The sequence below is a fragment of the Trichomycterus rosablanca genome, chromosome 13, assembly GCF_030014385.1.
Source record: "Trichomycterus rosablanca isolate fTriRos1 chromosome 13, fTriRos1.hap1, whole genome shotgun sequence".
Taxonomy (NCBI): domain Eukaryota; kingdom Metazoa; phylum Chordata; class Actinopteri; order Siluriformes; family Trichomycteridae; genus Trichomycterus; species Trichomycterus rosablanca.
In genome coordinates, this window is record NC_086000.1 from 24,560,923 (window position 1) to 24,582,397 (window position 21,475).

At 38.3% G+C, this 21,475-nt stretch overlaps 2 protein-coding genes, 1 long non-coding RNA gene and 1 other non-coding gene across 8 annotated transcripts; 2 read left to right on the forward strand and 2 right to left on the reverse strand.

Annotated features, from left to right (window-relative positions):
- The first annotated feature begins 193 nt into the window (after positions 1-193).
- LOC134325054 (G2/M phase-specific E3 ubiquitin-protein ligase-like) lies at positions 194-9,220 on the forward strand. Of its 5 annotated transcripts, none has more exons than XM_063007069.1 (9): positions 2,710-2,852; positions 2,934-3,015; positions 5,961-6,158; positions 6,246-6,332; positions 6,611-6,864; positions 7,482-7,610; positions 7,930-8,070; positions 8,301-8,415; positions 8,728-9,220. In XM_063007069.1, the coding sequence occupies exons 1-9, from the start codon at positions 2,799-2,801 to the stop codon at positions 8,943-8,945; spliced, it is 1,278 nt and encodes a 425-aa protein (XP_062863139.1). In that variant the 5' UTR covers positions 2,710-2,798; the 3' UTR covers positions 8,946-9,220. The 5 variants fall into 5 exon arrangements, with proteins under 5 accessions (XP_062863142.1, XP_062863143.1, XP_062863139.1 ...); XM_063007070.1 differs by having other exon boundaries at positions 2,937-3,015; XM_063007072.1 differs by lacking the exons at positions 6,246-6,332; positions 6,611-6,864; positions 7,482-7,610; ... (1 more) ...; positions 8,301-8,415; positions 8,728-9,220 and adding exons at positions 194-426; positions 789-883; positions 984-1,055; positions 1,507-1,723; positions 1,877-1,952 and having other exon boundaries at positions 2,535-2,852; positions 5,961-6,060.
- Positions 6,193-7,551, reverse strand: LOC134325055 (uncharacterized). Its single transcript, XR_010014251.1, has 2 exons — positions 7,465-7,551; positions 6,193-6,837 (listed from the first exon to the last, which is right to left on the reverse strand). It is a non-coding gene; the product is annotated as an uncharacterized LOC134325055 (long non-coding RNA).
- On the reverse strand, positions 9,217-12,990 carry LOC134325053 (uncharacterized). The gene is made up of 7 exons (XM_063007068.1): positions 12,772-12,990; positions 11,595-12,268; positions 11,453-11,498; positions 11,290-11,381; positions 10,961-11,071; positions 10,381-10,657; positions 9,217-10,235 (listed from the first exon to the last, which is right to left on the reverse strand). The coding sequence occupies exons 1-7, from the start codon at positions 12,799-12,801 to the stop codon at positions 10,023-10,025; spliced, it is 1,443 nt and encodes a 480-aa protein (XP_062863138.1). The 5' UTR covers positions 12,802-12,990; the 3' UTR covers positions 9,217-10,022.
- A 3,083-nt stretch (positions 12,991-16,073) lies between these two features.
- Positions 16,074-16,162, forward strand: trnay-gua (transfer RNA tyrosine (anticodon GUA)). Its single transcript is given in 2 exon segments — positions 16,074-16,110; positions 16,127-16,162. It is a non-coding gene; the product is annotated as a tRNA-Tyr (tRNA).
- Positions 16,163-21,475: the final 5,313 nt, after the last annotated feature.

A 21,475-nucleotide genomic window follows, 5' to 3' on the forward strand; every position in this document is an offset into this window, starting at 1 on the left:
AAATTTGTCTCATCAGATTTTGAAATTTAAAAGCCTTTGAATTTTGATTAATGAACTTTTTTACACTGAAATTTTCATTTTGAATTTTTTTGCCTCAGAATTCAATGCATGCATTTTACAATAACTCATTTTCACTTTCATTTTTCGCTGTTAACAAATTCAAAAGCAAAAATTCAAGTTTTAAAAATTCAAATAATAAATATTTAGGTTGCTCAGATTCGATAGGTTAAATTCAGATCACAAAATTCAAGTTAAAAAATTCAGATTAAACATCCGGGACACGCAGGATGAGCAATCGATTCTGTCTCAAATCGAACTGATACCCAGCCAATCACGTTACACTCCACTGATTAAGCGACAACGAAGCGGCTTTCGTTTACAGAAGGACAGTCAGCGATGGCGGCCAATTTCAGCAGTGGAACATCGGTAAGTGTATTAACTTTTTAACTGCTTTTTGAATTTTTCGATTAAGTAACATGTAATATCTGACACGTTACACACCAACATATTTTAATAGACAATATCTATGCGGAACTTTTAATGACGTGTCGGTTGCTAGCATAATTAGCATAACTAACGTGAGGCAGTAACTCCACTGGCAAAGAAAAACAGACAATTGACCACAATTATGTTTGACTAATATGTGGTTACAGTTAATAATGTAATCATAGCCAGTTAGTTTATATCATGGTTACTGAGGTAACGTTTAGCCGTTTAAAACTTTATTTTTGCTCTACTGATTTGTAATATCTTTCTTATTGTGTTGTGTGTTTTGTTTGTAATGACAGGATAGTCAGTCTGAGATTGTTCAGTCAGCCAGGCATTTATTGTCCCTATTAACATCAAGAGACGCAGCTCGTGATGTCGCAAATACAGATATGAGGTTTAGTTTTGAACTTCAATTCATGTACCCATGGCTTGTTTTTACTCATCAGTTCTAGACTTATTGATAATTGAAAATATTATTGTATACAATTCTGCAGAGATCAGAGGCAGGGAGGTCACAGTCCAGCCCCTCAGCCAGAAAAACCATCGCTTCAGATGGAAATGACCAGGTAAAGGCCTACAGGACAAGTTTGCTATTTTAAATGCAAGACTTATGTGTACATATTTTGGGATGCTATTAATTTGTACTGGCAAAATTTACCGCTTATTTACAGTAAGTGAAGATAGCCATAGTATTGTGTTGCATGTTTTACATCTTACCGGTATTGTAGATAATAAACGTTAAGTCAGTAAACCCTGGAAAAAAATTGCTTGATGTTTTGTGACCATTCAGTAAGACATACAAAGATCCCATAATAGTATTATTAAACTTGGATTTTAATGGAACCTGCTGGGGGTACCAGGTACAGTGCCAGTATGTCCATGTATATCATGCAAGACAAAATTCAATACATACCATGTCATAACATTATCGCTTTGTGTTTTTTTGGTTAAAATGACAACCAGGAAAAAAAACAGATAATGTTATAGTAGTAATAGTTCATGTTGTTATTTTTTCAGGTCATTTCCAGGTATTTTTACCAAGGGCAGAGGAAAGAGGCGCTTTCCTGCAGCAAATCTTGTTCCTGCCAAAAAGATTAAACCACTTGAAGTGGCTTTTTATTTGCTGCCGAAACAATGTGAAAGAACGCCAAATGAGCAGGAGCAAATAGACCACTTGCAGTCAGGGTTGGGTCGTAGGACTGCTCATTTGGATGAGGGCACAACACATGAAGAGGTAATAACACTCTTCATGATTGTAAAAGTTAATGAAAATCAATTAAATACATTAATTATGGGTACATGTACAAATCTTAAATAGGTTTGGTGCAGTACCTCACAAACATTTTGATGATAAGTATGGGCTTATTCATTTTTTTTTTTCATACAGTTATGTGAGGCCCTAAAAGTTTTGTTTCCGAAACTGAGGATGGTTACTGGTGGGTGGCTCCTTTACAAATCGTCAGGTAGGCCAACACAAGTTTGCATGTTAGTGTTGCTCATTAATAAAAAGTACTTATGCAGCCGATAATTGCACATTATGCAATGTACAGTTTCTTTATTGTAATAGATGGTTTGTTTATTAGGATTTTAACGTGATGTTTAACACTTTGGTTACATTCATAACAGGAACAGTAGTTACTCATTACAAAGTTCATTTGTTCACACAAGGTTATATCCAACACAGTCCTGGACAATTTATTATCTCCAATTTACCTCACTTGTGTGTCTTTGGACTGTGGGAGGAAACCGGAACACCTGGAGGAAACCCACGCAGACACATGGAGAACATGCAAACTCCACACAGAAAAAACCCCAGACCGCCCCACCTGGGGATCGAACCCAGGACCTTCTTATTGTGAGACCCACTTGGCCACCATGCCACCCTGTGATAGATGGTACTTAAATAAAACTGTTAAACTGCAAATCAGCAAGTGCAAACTAATAGTTTAATTTTAACATTTGTATTTGTAAAAGTCAATAAAAAAACGAAAATCGTAAAGATGTACAGTTTGTAATCTTATTTTGCTCTACATCGTTTTCTACAGGCGGCTGGGGTAGACGAAAACTCTCTCTTGTGGCTCCTGATGATATTGGCTATACAGGCAGGATCTTGAAGGCTGCAAGTCGTGGGGGTAAGAATCTATTCATAGCCCCAGTTCAAGAAGAACTCAGCACAAATCCCCTACAACTAACTGATGAAGCATTCAGTAGCATGTCAAAAGCCACCTGTCAGAAGTGTGGAGTTGAAGTTCCCTTGCAGCTTCTGACTGAACACATCAAGTCCTGTGGCACCATTGATATTAGCAGTGATGATAACCTGCCTACTGAAAACATGGATAGCAGTGAGACTGAAGAAAGAAAATGTAAGAATTGTTTGTTTAAACATTTGTTAGCATGTTATTTAGTACTAAACAAAATAAACTTAATGTTTGTTTTCTCAACAGCAGCTATGCAGCAATGTCCTGTCTGCACAAAAATGTTTCCTTGTGACTTTATCGAGGTACATGCTTCTTCATGTGGTGAAAGGTATCCAATCACTTTTTATTGTTGCGATATACAGTGTATCACAAAAATGAGTACACCCCTCACATTTCTGCAGATATTTAAGTATATCTTTTCATGGGACAACACTGACAAAATGACACTGACACAATGAAAAGTAGTCTGTGTGCAGCTTATATAACAGTGTAAATTTATTCTTCCCTCAAAATAACTCAATATACAGCCATTAATGTCTAAACCACCAGCAACAAAAGTGAGTACACCCCTAAGAGACTGCACCCCTAAATGTCCAAATTGAGCACTGCTTGTCATTTTCCCTCCAAAATGTCATGTGATTTGTTAGTGTTACTAGGTCTCAGGTGTGCATAGGGAGCAGTTGTGTTCAATTTAGTAGTACAGCTCTCACACTCTCTCATACTGGTCACTGAAAGTTCCAACATGGCACCTCATGGCAAAGAACTCTCTGAGGATCTTAAAAGACGAATTGTTGCGCTACATGAAGATGGCCAAGGCTACAAGAAGATTGCCAACACCCTGAAACTGAGCTGCAGCACAGTGGCCAAGATCATCCAGCGTTTTAAAAGAGCAGGTTCCACTCAGAACAGACCTTGCGTTGGTCGTCCAAAGAAGCTGAGTGCACGTGCTCAGCGTCACATCCAACTGCTGTCTTTGAAAGCTAGGCGCAGGAGTGCTGTCAGCATTGCTGCAGAGATTGAAAAGGTGGGTGGTCAGCCTGTCAGTGCTCAGACCATACGCCGCACACTATATCAAATCGGTCTGCATGGCTGTCACCCCAGAAGGAAGCCTCTTCTGAAGTCTCTACACAAGAAAGCCCGCAAACAGTTTGCTGAAGACATGTCAACAAAGGACATGGATTACTGGAACCATGTCCTATGGTCTGATGAGACCAAGATTAATTTGTTTGGTTCAGATGGTCTCAAGCATGTGTGGCGGCAATCAGGTGAGGAGTACAAAGATAAGTGTGTCATGCCTACAGTCAAGCATGGTGGTGGGAATGCCATGGTCTGGGGCTGCATGAGTGCAGCAGGTGTTGGGGAGTTACATTTCATTGAGGGACACCAACTCCAATATGTACTGTGAAATACTGAAGCAGAGCATGATCCCCTCCCTCCGGAAACTGGGTCGCAGGGCAGTGTTCCAGCATGATAATGACCCCAAACACACCTCTAAGACGACCACTGCTTTATTGAAGAGGCTGAGGGTAAAGGTGATGGACTGGCCAAGCATGTCTCCAGACCTAAACCCAATAGAACATCTTTGGGGCATCCTCAAGCGGAAGGTGGAGGAGCGCAAAGTCTCGAATATCCGCCAGCTCCGTGATGTCGTCATGGAGGAGTGAAAAAGCATTCCAGTGGCAACCTGTGAAGCTCTGGTAAACTCCATGCCCAGGAGAGTTAAGGCAGTTCTGGGAAATAATGGTAGCCACACAAAATATTGACACTTCAGGAACTTTCACTAAGGGGTGTACTCACTTTTGTTGCCAGTGGTTTAGACATTAATGGCTGTATATTGAGTTATTTTGAGGGAAGAATAAATTTACACTGTTATATAAGCTGCACAAAGACTACTTTTCATTGTGTCAAAGTGTCATTTTGTCAGTGTTGTCCCATGAAAAGATATACTTAAATATCTGCAGAAATGTGAGGGGTGTACTCACTTTTGTGATACACTGTATATATATTTTTTTATCGGTAGTTGTCTTAATATCTGTTTTACATATGCAGTGCAAGTGTAACACAAAAATGTTATGTGGGTAGTGCAGGAAATGTGGTGAGGCATGATATTATTGTCACTGAGATGCATGACAGTACAGTCAGTGAGGAAGTGGAGGCTGCAGTGCCTGGACCGTCCAGAGCTTCTGCAACAGTTACAGATGGTAGGTGCTGCTTAGTGGTAGCAGTGGTGTTAGAAATTGAAAGAGGGTAAACAGTTATTGTGTGTTAAAAATGGGCATGTCGCAATGCATGGCCTGTTGTTTACCTTAAACAAGCTTCTTCTGGTAGCATAGCAGTCATTTCATGTTACAACAATTACAAGTATAATACTTTTCTCAACATGGTATTCAAACCTGTGTTAATAAGCCATAACATTAAAACCACCTCCTTGTTTCTACACTCACTGTGCATTTTATCAGCTCCACTTACCATATAGAAGCACTTTGTAGTTCTACAATTACTGACTGTAGTATATCTGTTTCTCTGTATACTTTATTACCCTCTTCTTTAATGGTCATGGCCGTCTTAAGACCCAGAGCATGGTGTGGGTGGTGGATGATTCTCAGCACTGCAGTGACACTGACATGGTGGTGGTATGTTAGTGTGTATTTGTGCTTATATGAGTGGATCAGACACAGCAGTGCTGCTGGAGTTTTTAAATACCATGTCCATTTACTGTCCACTCTATTAGACACTCCTACCTAGTTGGTCCACCTTGTAGATGTAAAGTCAGAGACGATCGCTCATCTTCTAGGCCTTCATCGGTGGTCACAGGACGCTGCCCACAGGGCGCTGTTGGCTGGATATTTTTGGTTGGTGGGTTATTCTTAGTCCAGCAGTGACAGTGAGGTGTTTAAAAACTCCAGCAGTGCTGCTGTGTCTAATCCACTCATACCAGCACAACACACACTAACCCACCACCACCATGTCAGTGTCACTGCAGTGCTGAGAATCATCCACCACCCACACCATGCCCTGGGGTCTTAAGACGGCCCTGACCATTAAAGAAGAGGGTAATAAAGTATACAGAGAAAGAGATGGACTACAGTCTGTTACTCTGTAAAGTGCTCCTATATGGTGTACCTACCATATAGGAGCACTTTACAGAGTAACAGACTGTAGTCCATCTACTTGCCTAAAATGGATAATGAGTGTAGAAACAAGGATTTGGTTATAATTAAGTGCTGAAAAACTATATTTACATGTTGTGTGTTTTTTTTCTATTATTATTAGGCTGGTTAACTATCAGTGACCCTGCCAGAGCTATATCTCAGTGTGCGGATAATTTTCTCCGTATTCATGAAATGAAGAGTCCCCTGTTCCTTAGTATGGACATCAGAAAAAGCCCTACTGAACAGGACATGGCCCTTATCTCTTTTTACAAGAGGCCTAACGTGGAATGGGCAAGACCCCTGAATTGCAGGCTTGAAGGTAGTGCAAATTACAAGTTAGAGTTGTAAAAAAATAATTTAAGTATTCCTTTATTTTTATTGTGTTAAACCCTACATTGTGTTACAGGAGATACTGCTGTTGGACAGGGTGTAACCCGTTTTTATTTCTCAAGATGCATGGAAAAGCTCAAGTCTGGGTTTTGCATAAATTTTGGTATGTATTTTGTATATTCGAATGCTTTCTTGTATCTTAGTTGGTTTGGGTTCCCTGAAGGTTTAAAGGGCATTACTAGATGAATTATGCCATTTTAATGAGAACTGTGACCTCCTGTTCATCACAGTGCAAACACATATAGTCTGTCAACCATTCACACTCATTCCACTAATAATCACCATCAGTGAAGAGGTAACCAGTATTAACCTGCATGTCTTTGTACTGTGGAAGGAAGCACATGACTTCTTCTTGTTTAATGTTTTAAATTTCTTCAACAGGAAACTCCAATGTTACAATGCTATTTGAGGGAGAGCCTGGACATTTAGTCCCTTCAGCCTCTCATTTTCTTGTGGACAGCGATTTGTTCATTGTTGCAGGGAGAATGTTGGGCCACTCTTTTCTTCATGGAGGGCCATGCCTGTCAGGACTCAGCCCTGCTGTTGTTCATGTCTTGCTTGGTGGGAGTCCTGAAACTGCAACTGTTACTTTAGAGGACTGTCCAGACCTGGAAATCAGAGAAACAATCAGGCTTGTATGTTTCTTTTATGTTACATTTTATGCACAATGGGACACCATTTTACTATGTATCCAATAAACCTACAACCCCAATTCTAATGAAGTTGGGACGTTATGTAAAACATAAATAAAAACAGAAAACGATGATTTGCAAATCCTCTTCAACCCATATTCAATTGAATATACTACAAAGACAAGATATTTAACGTTTAAACTAATAAACTTTATTGTTTTTTTGCAAATATTCACTCGTTTTGAATTTGATGCCTGCAACACATTCCAAAGAAGTTGGGACAGGGGCAACAAACCATTAATGCTGAAAGGTACATACAGGTTTTGGAGCAACATATCCAAGCAACGTCTTTTTTAGGGACGTCCCTGCTTATTTCAGCAAGACGATGCCAAGCCACCTTCTGCACGTGTTACAACAGCGTGGCTTCGTAGTGAAAGAGTGCAGGTACTACGTCCCCAACTTCATTGAAATTGGGGTTGTATATGGGTTATTAAGTGACTGTAATGTATGGCAACTCAACCTTGTCAAATGAAGAATTATTAATTAAGTGTTGTAGCTCTGTAAATGGTGTACCATCAATACCAATTTTATCTTCCAATTTACCTTTATCTTTCTTGAAGCTTGAAGGGGTATCCAAACTCTCAGATAAAGATAAAAAAACTGTCCAGGACTTGGCCTATGCATGGGACCTCCCTTGCCTAACTGAGAACAACAGAAGATGGCTTTTTGAGAAGCTTCTGATCCATGCTGTAAGTAAAAGTTTGGGTCCATCATGAGTCCATCCATGTTATAAATGTACATTGGTAAATGTATAATAAATCTGTCTTCAGACATTTAATTGTTACACTAGTTTATTTATTTTCAAAAGGGGAAAAAGTCACAGTTAAGGATGCAAAATGTATCACTTTCTATGTGCAAATTATTTTTCTGGAAACCTAAAAATGGTCATTGGTCTTTGTGCTGCATGTGGAAAGAGTTTTGTTAGTGAGCATGATGACTGTCCTTATTATTCCATTCACAAGGGAAGTCTGATTATTGCTCTCTTTGCCTTCTTTTTATTGTTAACAGGTTATCGGACGTGTGACAAGACAAATTAAGCAGCTAAGACGAGGTCTCAAAGAAACCCAGATGTGGACAGTCCTAACCCAACGACCTGACACGGTGGCCTTGCTTTTTCCAAAACCAGGAGCAGACAGTTTCAGCCCTGAGGTAAATCTTAATTACTTTTTTAATTTAAATATTAGAGTTTATATCATATGTCACTTCTGTCTTTCTTTGTACTGTCACATACCAACACAAAATCCAACAGGCTCACCAAAAAAATACCAACTAGTGATGTTTGATCAAAGAGCCACAAGAAAGAGCATAAGTGATGTGCGGTATTAGTTTGTTCAAGATAAGAAAGACCTGAAGCACTTTATGCTACGTTTTCATTTCAGGAACTTCTTCAGCGTATCACATGGCCTCGTGATGAAGATGATGATGACGACGATGATTATTCAGGTGACACCAAAAGCCGCATGTCAGGCTATCTTCGAGAATTCATTGCCAATGGTATGTTTACAGAGTACACTAAACTGCAATTAAAATATTATTTGGGTAACTCAATTTCTTTACTGTTTAAATATGCAACATACATTTTATATGTGGGTGTATTTGTAAAATTACATTTGCTGTTTTTAGCTCAGTAGTTTAACTGGTCATGTTCTGCTCTACAACCCTTTTTTAAAGCAAAATTAGACTAATTAATATAGTTTAAGCCATTAGTGTCATAGTTGATCATTTGTCCTAATTAAAAAAGTAATTGTTTTTGTTGATCTGATTTGTTGTAGTTATAAATATAATCAATTTTATCCTACTCCATAGCAACATCAATTGAATTGACTAATCTGGTCAAATTCTGGACAGGATGGGAGATTTTACCAACCAGTCTCACTGTAGAGGTAGTCAAGAGCAGATACCCTACAGCTTCCACCTGCTTCGAGACCTTGCGCATCCCGGGGATTTACAGGGATTACACGTCTTTTCAAAGTGACATGCTGGCCTGTATTTCCACTTGCCAGACGGGATTTGGACTTGTGTAAACACTTGTGACATGTTGGCCTGTAATTTTTACTTGTGAGACAAGGTTTAATTTTGTAACACAAGTTTAAGCTGTTAACCGTTCAGTTCAATATGTTAAGCTTAAAAACCTTTATGCTGAATTGTCATATTTCTTAAAATTAACAGAATGATCACTTGATGGGGAATACATAGCTTCTCCAAAAAATTCACTGGGAGATTTCCTAAGTTTTCAAAAAGGTCCTGGTTAAAAATCTGTAATCTCGAATAAACAATTTAAGCAGAACTTTAACATCCATTGCAGTGTACTGGTTTATTTTTTTGGTTCAGTTTTACAAAACACTTACGTACATACAGTTGGTTTTGTAATGTTTGTTTATTAGTATTTTACCGTGATGTTTTACACTTTGGTTACATTCATGACAGGAACGGAAGTTACTCATTACACAAGTTTATATCGAACACAGTCATGGACAAATTAGTATCTTCAATTCACCTCACTTGCATGTCTTTGGACTGTGGGAGGAAACCGGAACACCCGGAGTAAACCCACGCAGACATGGAGAGAACATGCAAACTCCACACAGAAAGAACCCGGACCCACCCGGGGTTTGAACCCAGGACCTTCTTGCTGTGAGGTGACAGTGCTACCCACTTAGCCACCATGCCGCCCTGTTTTTTAATGCAATAGAAATATTCTGATCTAATTTTGCAGTTCGAATAATATGTGGGGGTGGCAAGGTGATTAAGTGGGTAGCACTGTTGCCTCACAGCAAGAAGGTCCTGGGTTCGATCCCCAGGTGGGACGGACCGGGTCCTCTCTGTGTGGAGTTGGCATGTTCTCCCCATGTCTGCGTGGGTTTACTCCGGTTTCCTCCCATAGTCCAAAGACATTCAAATTAGGTTATTTGGAGATATTAAATTGTCAAATACTGTGTTCGATATAACTTTGTGTGAACTGATGAATCTTGTGTGATGAGTAACTATCATTCCTGTCATGAATGTAACCAAAGTGTAAAACATGACGTTACAATCCTAATAAACAAACAAACTCGTTAGCAGTTGTCTTACTCTGACTACCTTAAACTCTCATCATTTTTTTAAAGAGATACAAAATTCTCACAAAACTGAACAGCAGCAATGTAAATATCACAGCCAAAAGACTGAGATTCAGCTCTTTGGTTAACTGCATCTCTTAAAGCTGTCATTTGTCCATCTGTCAGTGAGCATTCTGTGTCTGGGACAATGATGCTCGAGTGGTCATCACAAGGAAGTCCACTGTTTTCCCAGTCAATATTTGGAATGTTTATTGCCTACAAATAGACAAAAGTGTGCACTATTATTTATTTGTATAGATAAACACAAGACACACTTTCAAATACATATGCCTTTTACTTCTAAAATGTAGTGCTTAAATATATAATTCACACTTTTCATTAACATTGTACTTGCATATACCTCTGTGATATCTGGTCTAGGAACTGGGTGATGTGTACGACCCAGAACCCACAGCTGGTTAGGGGTCATCTGGCTCTCTGTTCTTATAGGATGATTGTCCCAACCATTGCAAAATGTATCTAGGTCATCCTGCAGGCGTGGCAGAAACACGTATTTGCAACAGAAGAGGTGTACAACACTGGCAATGCTGAGAAAGCCCTCTTCTTCAAGGTAGTGAAGAACATCATGGTAGATGCTTGTTACAGCTACCCACAAGTCTCTCCACAGCCGTTCAATCCTGGAAAATGATAACATAGACAAAAACTTAATCAGAAATTATACTTCCACTTACCTCCTACACAAGTGCACCAAAATAGGCTCATTTTTATAGTCCAAATAATATAATGGTTAAATTATACCTTTAGATGTACTTGCATAACAAACCATTTCTTACATTAAACTGTAATACATACATGTCATTACAATCCTATAAAAAGTTGCATACCACCATAAATACTGCAAATAAAAGTCATGCTACCACTACATGGAATGAATCAGTGAGGGGGCAACTTTCAAATAGCATTTGTTCTGTTGCACAAACCGTTGGTTGTGAACACTCTTCCCAGATATGAAGCTGCTCCTTCCAGTGCCACGGACTGTAAACATAAGGCGTGCAACATCCACGTTTTCCACCCCCTGATCACCACGTACCCTAAAATAGACACACGTATACACACAGTTAATCACATTATGATCACTGCCTACTTTTGACGGCAGATTCATCTGATATGTATGTATACATAGGTTGGTTCTGGTTGAAACATCTGTGTAATTTGCAGCATGTGCCTTTAATCTTAGATGTGTGAGGTATTAGTGTTGGGCACTGTGTTGTCCTGTAAAATTATGTAGTTTAACAAAGTATACATTTACCTAAGAGGAAAACCAAATTTCTCAACAGATTGTTGGAAGAAGGCCAAGGTGGTTGATGCCTGGTTGTTGGAGGCCGCACCAAGATACATTATCTGCAGCACAATACAAGGACACCAATATAAGTCATTCAAGTATTTATAAAAATAATAACAATTTTGCTTACCTTGCGGGAAAAACCGTCAATGCCGCCAAAGATAACAATGTTGTAGCTGAAATGAAAAAAGCAGAGTTTATCAATTAATCAAAGTATATAACATACATGACTTGACATGGCATGTACTAAAAAAGACTCAAAATAAACTTACCGGATTAGTTTATGGTTTGTGTCTATGTGCATCAAAGCCTGGGGGCCTGGAACTGAGTAGGTACGGCGAGCAATACATCCTAACTGGACCATACGGGATATGACACCAGTGGTGTCAACACGGTGCATGGAAGCTCTGACACGGTTATACTGCACCCTTAGTCCTCTTGCTTGAAGGAGTGCCTTAACCATTCGATATCCAGAGTGAGGCTGCCGGGATTTGATCTCTCTTACACACTGGTCTAGCTCATCATCAGTCATGGTGCTGTATAGTTCCCTTACTGAGAGCTCTGACTCTGCCAAACGACGGTAAACTGTGCTTCTGGACACCCCCAAGAGTTTAGCTATACATGGCACAGTTAAATTAAGTTCCAGAAGGTTGCAAAGGTAGTCTGGAGATATAATCATTCGCTGTCGCCCAGCTGGTCCTTGCTCAAACTGAACGACAGCAATGTGTTGCTTCCTTTTCTCTATCTCCAGACTAATAAGACTGTGTAGCTGTCTCAGTGCAATTAAAATAGTAGGGCAAACAGCTACTTGACTGGAAACAGCATTTAAAAACACAAGTTCTTGTGTACAAGTGAACTCTAAAAAGTCCAGATCCAGAGGCATGCGTCCCAGAATATTTTCCAAACGAGTGCGAAGTCTTCCTATAATATGATTAAGCACAAGTTCCTAAAAGAGAAGAACGTTATATATTGTAAACTACACTATTAAACTCATAACTGTAAGACAAACTGTTTGGAATTACTTTAATCGGATATAATAGTTTCATCAGATATTAAGTACAGATTATATAACTGCAAAAACACTGAACTGCCAACAGTTCAAAACCAGTCGCATTTTTATTAGCATCGTTGCACAATAACTCCTGTTAACAACCCTACAAAATGACACTCAAACTGTAAGCTCGTCACTGTAAATTAACTTGACCAATGTTACACGCTAAGAAAAAATTAGAGCCTTTCAAGAGCAAAGTGCTTTAATAACATCAAAGACTAGAACAGTAACGCACAGGTGCTAAACATACTTCTGATCAGATCTTTTTTTATTGCTTTCTTTGACCGTAGGATTATAATTACTGCCGCAGAACTGTAAATAACGTTAGCGATAATAAAACCTGCTTGGATAACACAATTTCACGACACAAAAAGCAGTTAAAAAGTTAATACACTTACCGATGTTCCACTGCTGAAATTGGCCGCCATCGCTGACTGTCCTTCTGTAAACGAAAGCCGCTTCGTTGTCGCTTAATCAGTGGAGTGTAACGTGATTGGCTGGGTATCAGTTCGATTTGAGACAGAATCGATTGCTCATCCTGCGTGTCCCGGATGTTTAATCTGAATTTTTTAACTTGAATTTTGTGATCTGAATTTAACCTATCGAATCTGAGCAACCTAAATATTTATTATTTGAATTTTTAAAACTTGAATTTTTGCTTTTGAATTTGTTAACAGCGAAAAATGAAAGTGAAAATGAGTTATTGTAAAATGCATGCATTGAATTCTGAGGCAAAAAAATTCAAAATGAAAATTTCAGTGTAAAAAAGTTCATTAATCAAAATTCAAAGGCTTTTAAATTTCAAAATCTGATGAGACAAATTTACTTCCATAGATTCATGGTACTGAGGAACATGCAGCACGTCTTTAACCCTTTAATCATCTCAACAAGAACTCAACTTATCCAACTTATTATTAATGATTTTTCAGCTGTTGGCTTCAAGTTAGAAATGGTGTTTTCTTAAAGTAAGAATACCAATGTTTTTTTAGTTTAACACATGCCAATCAGTGAGTAGATACAGCCCAAAAAAGATAATTTAAATACAGCTTATTTTACTCAAATATTTTTATTTAAATTAATGGTTGAACAGATCATTAAAGGGATAAAAGTGCCACACGTTTTGTTAAACTCTCTTGAGTTTTGCTTTAAATTAATTATGCCAAAATTATTTTTTTGTTATTGAAATATACTACCCAAATAAAAAAATGGGACAGTATAGAAAATGCAAATAAAATAGATGCAGTGTTTTTTACATTTACATCGACTCACATTCTAAAAATGTTGGAACAGGAACATTTAGGGCTAGTAATAAGTTAAAAAAACAACTAAATAATGTCATGATTTCAAACAGGTGATGTCAACAGTTGATTGTGATCATGAATTGGCACAAATCATGTTCAGATGGAAGGAAGAAAACAGGTTAATTGTTAAGGTGGTTTACAGGCTTAAAAGAACAATCTTTATATTTAAAATGACCGCTTCCATTTATACTAACAGCATTTACTTTTAATACTTAAGTACATTTAATATCAAATTACTTTTGATACTTAAGTACATTAAACATCAGATACTTTTAGACTTTTACTCAAGTAATATTCTAAAAGGTGACTTTTACTTTACTTCTATCAAAGTAAATTTCTGGTAAGATACTTGTACTTTTACTCAAGTATGGCCTTCCGGTACTTTATACACCACTGTATACTTGTATATACAGGTCCTTCTCAAAAAATTAGCATATTGTGATAAAGTTCATTATTTTCCATAATGTAATGATAAAAATTAAACTTTCATATATTTTAGATTCATTGCACACCAACTGAAATATTTCAGGTCTTTTATTGTTTTAATACTGATGATTTTGGCATACAGCTCATGAAAACCCAAAATTCCTATCTCAAAAAATTAGCATATCATGAAAAGGTTCTCTAAACGAGCTATTAACCTAATCATCTGAATCAACGAATTAACTCTAAACACCTGCAAAAGATTCCTGAGGCTTTTAAAAACTCCCAGCCTGGTTCATTACTCAAAACTGCAATCATGGGTAAGACTGCCGACCTGACTGCTGTCCAGAAGGCCATCATTGACACCCTCAAGCAAGAGGGTAAGACACAGAAAGAAATTTCTGAACGAATAGGCTGTTCCCAGAGTGCTGTATCAAGGCACCTCAGTGGGAAGTCTGTGGGAAGGAAAAAGTGTGGCAGAAAACGCTGCACGACGAGAAGAGGTGACCGGACCCTGAGGAAGATTGTGGAGAAGGGCCGATTCCAGACCTTGGGGGACCTGCGGAAGCAGTGGACTGAGTCTGGAGTAGAAACATCCAGAGCCACCGTGCACAGGCGTGTGCAGGAAATGGGCTACAGGTGCCGCATTCCCCAGGTCAAGCCACTTTTGAACCAGAAACAGCGGCAGAAGCGCCTGACCTGGGCTACAGAGAAGCAGCACTGGACTGTTGCTCAGTGGTCCAAAGTACTGTTTTCGGAAATCAAGGTGCCAGAGTCTGGAGGAAGACTGGGGAGAAGGAAATGCCAAAATGCCTGAAGTCCAGTGTCAAGTACCCACAGTCAGTGATGGTCTGGGGTGCCATGTCAGCTGCTGGTGTTGGTCCACTGTGTTTTATCAAGGGCAGGGTCAATGCAGCTAGCTATCAGGAGATTTTGGAGCACTTCATGCTTCCATCTGCTGAAAAGCTTTATGGAGATGAAGATTTCATTTTTCAGCACGACCTGGCACCTGCTCACAGTGCCAAAACCACTGGTGAATGGTTTACTGACCATGGTATTACTGTGCTCAATTGGCCTGCCAACTCTCCTGACCTGAACCCTATAGAGAATCTGTGGGATATTGTGAAGAGAAAGTTGAGAGACACAAGACCCAACACTCTGGATGAGCTTAAGGCCGCTATCGAAGCATCCTGGGCCTCCATAACACCTCAGCAGTGCCACAGGCTGATTGCCTCCATGCCACGCCGCATTGAAGCAGTCATTTCTGCAAAAGGATTCCCGACCAAGTATTGAGTGCATAACTGAACATAATTATTTGAAGGTTGACTTTTTTTGTATTAAAAACACTTTTCTTTTATTGGTCGGATGAAATATGCTAATTTTTTGAGATAGGAATTTTGGGTTTTCATGAGCTGTATGCCAAAATCATCAGTATTAAAACAATAAAAGACCTGAAATATTTCAGTTGGTGTGCAATGAATCTAAAATATATGAAAGTTTAATTTTTATCATTACATTATGGAAAATAATGAACTTTATCACAATATGCTAATTTTTTGAGAAGGACCTGTATAACAAATAAAGGCTTCCCATGTGTCCTACATGTCCTACAACAAATGGGCTGAAAAGAAGCTTTTGCTTCTATTAGTCAGTAAATACTACCATCTGTCGGTTCTTTGTTGCTACTGCAATAGCTGTAAAACAAATGGATAGAAAATACACAAAAAAATGGTTATTTAGTCCTCAGGTTGCGATTCTTAGCTCTAGGTAATTTATATAACTGTATTAAACTAGTCACATTAGGTAACTCTAAATCTACTTCTCTAATTTTCAATACAATGTATTTAATGTCTTAAATAAAACCCAATGTGGAACGTCTGGTGTTTTCGCTTCCCTACAGAGTATAAAAATGGTTTCGTGTAGCTGGTTAGTCATAATAACTTTATGACTATAGCAGCAGTAACCATTTTCCATGCCCTTCGATAGCTCAGTTGGTAGAGCGGAGGACTGTAGTGGATACACCCTAGTAATCCTTAGGTCGCTGGTTCGAATCCGGCTCGAAGGAGAACATTTTTCACTTTTTAACACAAGGAGCCGCCGAGTTCACTAATTACTTTTTAAAATCATTTCAAGTTACCTAATTTACAAATCTACACTCACACTGAAAGCACACTACAAAACAATTTATTAACAAAGTGACGCAGTGGGCAGCCATGATCCTTTCCTTGAAGTTTGCTTGTTTTCCGTTTCCGTAGTAAAAACAACTACATTTCCCATGAATCACCGCGCTCATCAATGAGTATTTGAAACACCTGCATTGAACCCTATATTAGTGTGAGTTTACAACAAGGCAATGCTTTGTCTTTGAGTTTCATCGACTGAGCCGGTTTGCTGTGTTATATGTAAAAGTATTTGTGGGAAAAGGAAAAAAGTGAACCAAATAATTCCTTTTGTCCTAAACTTAAGAACTACAAAATTAATTCGAACCTGAGCAGTGTTGCCGAGGGGATTCGGGCGCTGCTCACGTTCACTAGTGTTAGAGAAAACTAGCATGGCTGTCGCACAGCACCAGGGTCTGGAATCAGGGTGGATTATTCACCCTTTAAAGTGATTTCAGTTTGTTTTTTATTTAGGTGACAGTGGTGGCTCAGCAGTTAAGGGAATGGACTAGTGATTAAAAGGTCACTGGTCTAAACCGCCAAGCTGATAAGGCTCATAACACGTTGTTTAAGTTGTATCTATTACATTGCTGAACTATTATTGATAAAATTGTGCACGAAGTTCCTCAATGTAAATTTTGCCCCTATGTTCATCTGTATGTCCCCCTTGTTTTAGTTTCATTACTAATCACCAAATACAAGTAGCATTAATGTTGTAGATAATAGTAAAACAACCAGAGTTGCACTTGTCCTAGGTATAAAAGGGCTTTGTACCCTACATGGCGAAAGTATGGATGTAGATACCTGACTGTCAGTTTGTGGGACATCCAGTTCCAAAACTATGGGCTTTAATTTGCCCCTTTCCTCTGACATAAACACAAACATCAAATTCATTAAACCATGTAATTATAGACCTCACTTTGTGCACAATATAACTTGTTCGATCTAGCTGATTTTATACACCTGTTAGCAATTGGTGCAGCTGCAAGACCCAAACACTGTCATTATGGGGGAAGGCTTTGCCAATTACTGTTTCATATCAAAAGCCATTTCAAAGAGCTTATTGAATCAGAGCTTTATTTAAAAGGAAATACTCTTTTTGTAACATTTTTAATACTTATGTAGGACACGACAATACAGTACATGTAGCTTGCAGGAAAATCTAGGTTGTCGAGAATTTCAGGTTTGAAATATAATAGTGATATAACAGTACCTTCAGAAAACGATACATTACACAGAGCAAATTCTGAATTAAAGTACTGAAAGTACAAGGAAATTAAAACACATGCTGACATGGATAGCAAAACTACTATAAGTCAAACATTTATTTTAAATAAAGCATTTCATTCTATACTGATGTTAAAAGTGAACTGTTTGTCCTCAAACTCCCAAAAGTTTCTTGGCCATGTAGCCAGGCATACTGTAGAGGAACAGCGCTACAATAGCAAGCAGGAGCAGAGCCAGTACAATTTTAATAACCAACCACTTGTACTGGTTGCAGATAAAATAGCGGATTGCTTTTAGTGGGGTGATGAACCACAGGAATGTAGTGTCTGGACGGCTGTTGGGACAAAAGAGTTACACAGGATTTAGTTAATGTTTCAGTCATTTTACTTAAAATGTTTGTTTTCAAATACAGAGCACGTTAAGCTCCCCAAATCATACAGTCCTAGTGCACCAGGCAGCAGAGGCTACAATTGTACTACTGGTTGAGAAGAGTTTTATTAACAGGCTAACAAAAACTATAATTTAATGTGAATTGCAACAATTTTTAAATAGTGAGTGGTTTATTTTAACACTTTTTAATCATAGCCCTTTCATAGCTGCATACTTACTTGTAACATCTCACACCTTATTAATATATAATTATATAATGTAAAATTGTTTCAGTATTAATTTTAGTGAAATATGCTTTTCGAAAGTGTATGGCATGAAAATAGCACAAGTCTCTAACTTTACACTTACAAGTAGTGCTAACTGGGCATGTATTCCTAACAAAGAGGCCATAAGTTTAAATGTTATTTCAAAATCCCAATAACACTGCTGCACCCGAAGCACCCATACCAGAACACACACTACCATATCACTATGATGTCATGTTAGTGTCCATAACCTTAACATTATCTCCCATCAGTAGCTCCTGGATGAAAAACCTAAATTAGTGAGCCATGATCCACCTTTGCTTGCAAAGCCTGAGCCTTTGGTGGATCCTTCTTTTTTCCAATCATGAAACCCTCATATGTTACCAGTTTACCTACTTATTGTGGTATGTTTCAAAACAGTGTAGTTTCAGTGTAGTTTCAGTGTAGTTTCAGCTAAAAAAATTTTTTTTACATTTTGAAATTATCAAACAGTATAAAACCAGAATGTAGGATTATAAATTATTGTTGTGCCATTTTAATCTTGTAAAACTAATGTTGTTTGTAATTAATTTAAATTATTTGCAGATAAGTGCCTGTTTCTGAAAGACAAATGCATGTGAAAGTAAAGTGGCTTTAACAGTACGACTGTAAAAAATAATCCAGAAGCAAGTGTATATAGGCAGTTTTTATTGTTTCTTGTTCATCACACAAAGCACAAGTTTATGACCTTTTAGTGAAGAAATACAAATTTAATTCAACTATAAACAATCAAAATACAGTGCTAACTCAGAATAAATACAAAACACATGTAAGCTGAAACCAGTTAAAGCTAATCCATTATTATCAGTAAATGATGATTACATGATTGACTAGGTGTTGGTATTTTATAGTCACATACCTTACTACAGTGGTTCTCAAACTTTTTCTGTCACGCCCCCCTTTGGAAGATGAAAATCTGTCACCCCCCCCCCCCCCCCCAAAAAAAAACGAAAAAAAAAAAAAACCTGACAAAATAGGCCGATTTTAACTGTGTTTAAATAACTTTTGACATATCACTGAACTGCTCCTTCAATCAGTCTGCTATTTCAAAAATTAAATAAAATTTGCAAACGCTTTACAAAAAAAGATAAAGTTGAATATGTGCCAAAAAACTAATTTGTGAGAGTTTACGTCTTATCAGTGTATTAGTGGCTGTTTTTCTTTTTATCCCTGTGAAATACCTCTCTGTTCTGTAAATCTAGACCAGGGGTTTACACACTTTCATGGCTTGAGATCTACTGTTTCAGTCTACAGGTCATCACCATCTACTTTTTAAGGTCGGACTCATTATTTTTCACACAAAAAAAAAAAAAGCTTTGAAGCTTTTTAAATGCGTTCAGTTCCTGTATTGATATTCAGCTTTACAGAGCAAGTGACTGAATCACACTGACCTTATTCTGAGGATTTGCTCAGGAGCCGCTGATGCTCAAGCAGTTTTTCAGGTGATCATCAGTAAGGATGGACCCATATTTAGACTTCATTATTTTCATGTGGGAAGTAGGTTGATGCGAAAAAGCTGTCAAATACAGGTCCTTCTCAAAAAATTAGCATATTGTGATAAAGTTCATTATTTTCCATAATGTAATGATAAAAATTTAACTTTCATATATTTTAGATTCATTGCACACCAACTGAAATATTTCAGGTCTTTTATTGTTTTAATACTGATGATTTTGGCATACAGCTCATGAAAACCCAAAATTCCTATCTCAAAAAATTAGCATATCATGAAAAGGTTCTCTAAACGAGCTATTAACCTAATCATCTAAATCAACGAATTAACTCTAAACACCTGCAAAAGATTCCTGAGGCTTTTAAAAACTCCCAGCCTGGTTCATTACTCAAAACTGCAATCATGGGTAAGACTGCCGACCTGACTGCTGTCCAGAAGGCCATCATTGACACCCTCAAGCAAGAGGGTAAGACACAGAAAGAAATTTCTGAACGAATAGGCTGTTCCCAGAGTGCTGTATCAAGGCACCTCAGTGGGAAGTCTGTGGGAAGGAAAAAGTGTGGCAGAAAACGCTGCACGACGAGAAGAGGTGACCGGACCCTGAGGAAGATTGTGGAGAAGGGCCGATTCCAGACCTTGGGGGACCTGCGGAAGCAGTGGACTGAGTCTGGAGTAGAAACATCCAGAGCCACCGTGCACAGGCGTGTGCAGGAAATGGGCTACAGGTGCCACATTCCCCAGGTCAAGCCACTTTTGAACCAGAAACAGCAGCACTGGACTGTTGCTCAGTGGTCCAAAGTACTGTTTTCGGATGAAAGCAAATTTTGCATGTCATTCGGAAATCAAGGTGCCAGAGTCTGGAGGAAGACTGGGGAGAAGAAAATGCCAAAATGCCTGAAGTCCAGTGTCAAGTACCCACAGTCAGTGATGGTCTGGGGTGCCATGTCAGCTGCTGGTGTTGGTCCACTGTGTTTTATCAAGGGCAGGGTCAATGCAGCTAGCTATCAGGAGATTTTGGAGCACTTCATGCTTCCATCTGCTGAAAAGCTTTATGGAGATGAAGATTTCATTTTTCAGCACGACCTGGCACCTGCTCACAGTGCCAAAACCACTGGTGAATGGTTTACTGACCATGGTATTACTGTGCTCAATTGGCCTGCCAACTCTCCTGACCTGAACCCCATAGAGAATCTGTGGGATATTGTGAAGAGAAAGTTGAGAGACACAAGACCCAACACTCTGGATGAGCTTAAGGCCGCTATCGAAGCATCCTGGGCCTCCATAACACCTCAGCAGTGCCACAGGCTGATTGCCTCCATGCCACGCCGCATTGAAGCAGTCATTTCTGCAAAAGGATTCCCGACCAAGTATTGAGTGCATAACTGAACATAATTATTTGAAGGTTGACTTTTTTTGTATTAAAAACACTTTTCTTTTATTGGTCGGATGAAATATGCTAATTTTTTGAGATAGGAATTTTGGGTTTTCATGAGCTGTATGCCAAAATCATCAGTATTAAAACAATAAAAGACCTGAAATATTTCAGTTGGTGTGCAATGAATCTAAAATATATGAAAGTTTAATTTTTATCATTACATTATGGAAAATAATGAACTTTATCACAATATGCTAATTTTTTGAGAAGGACCTGTATGTGGCAGTCAAATATGTGGAAGTTCCAAATTGTCCAGCAGAGACCCTTGACTTCATATAAATAAAGGTTAAAATTTCTCCATCAGAAAACGTTGAACAGGGTGGGCCATAAGTTTCCATACACAGAAAAAAGAAACATTTTTTTTTATATATAAAAAAAACCATTTTCATTTATATAATATGCTCTACATGACTGCCATTGTTTTGAAAAC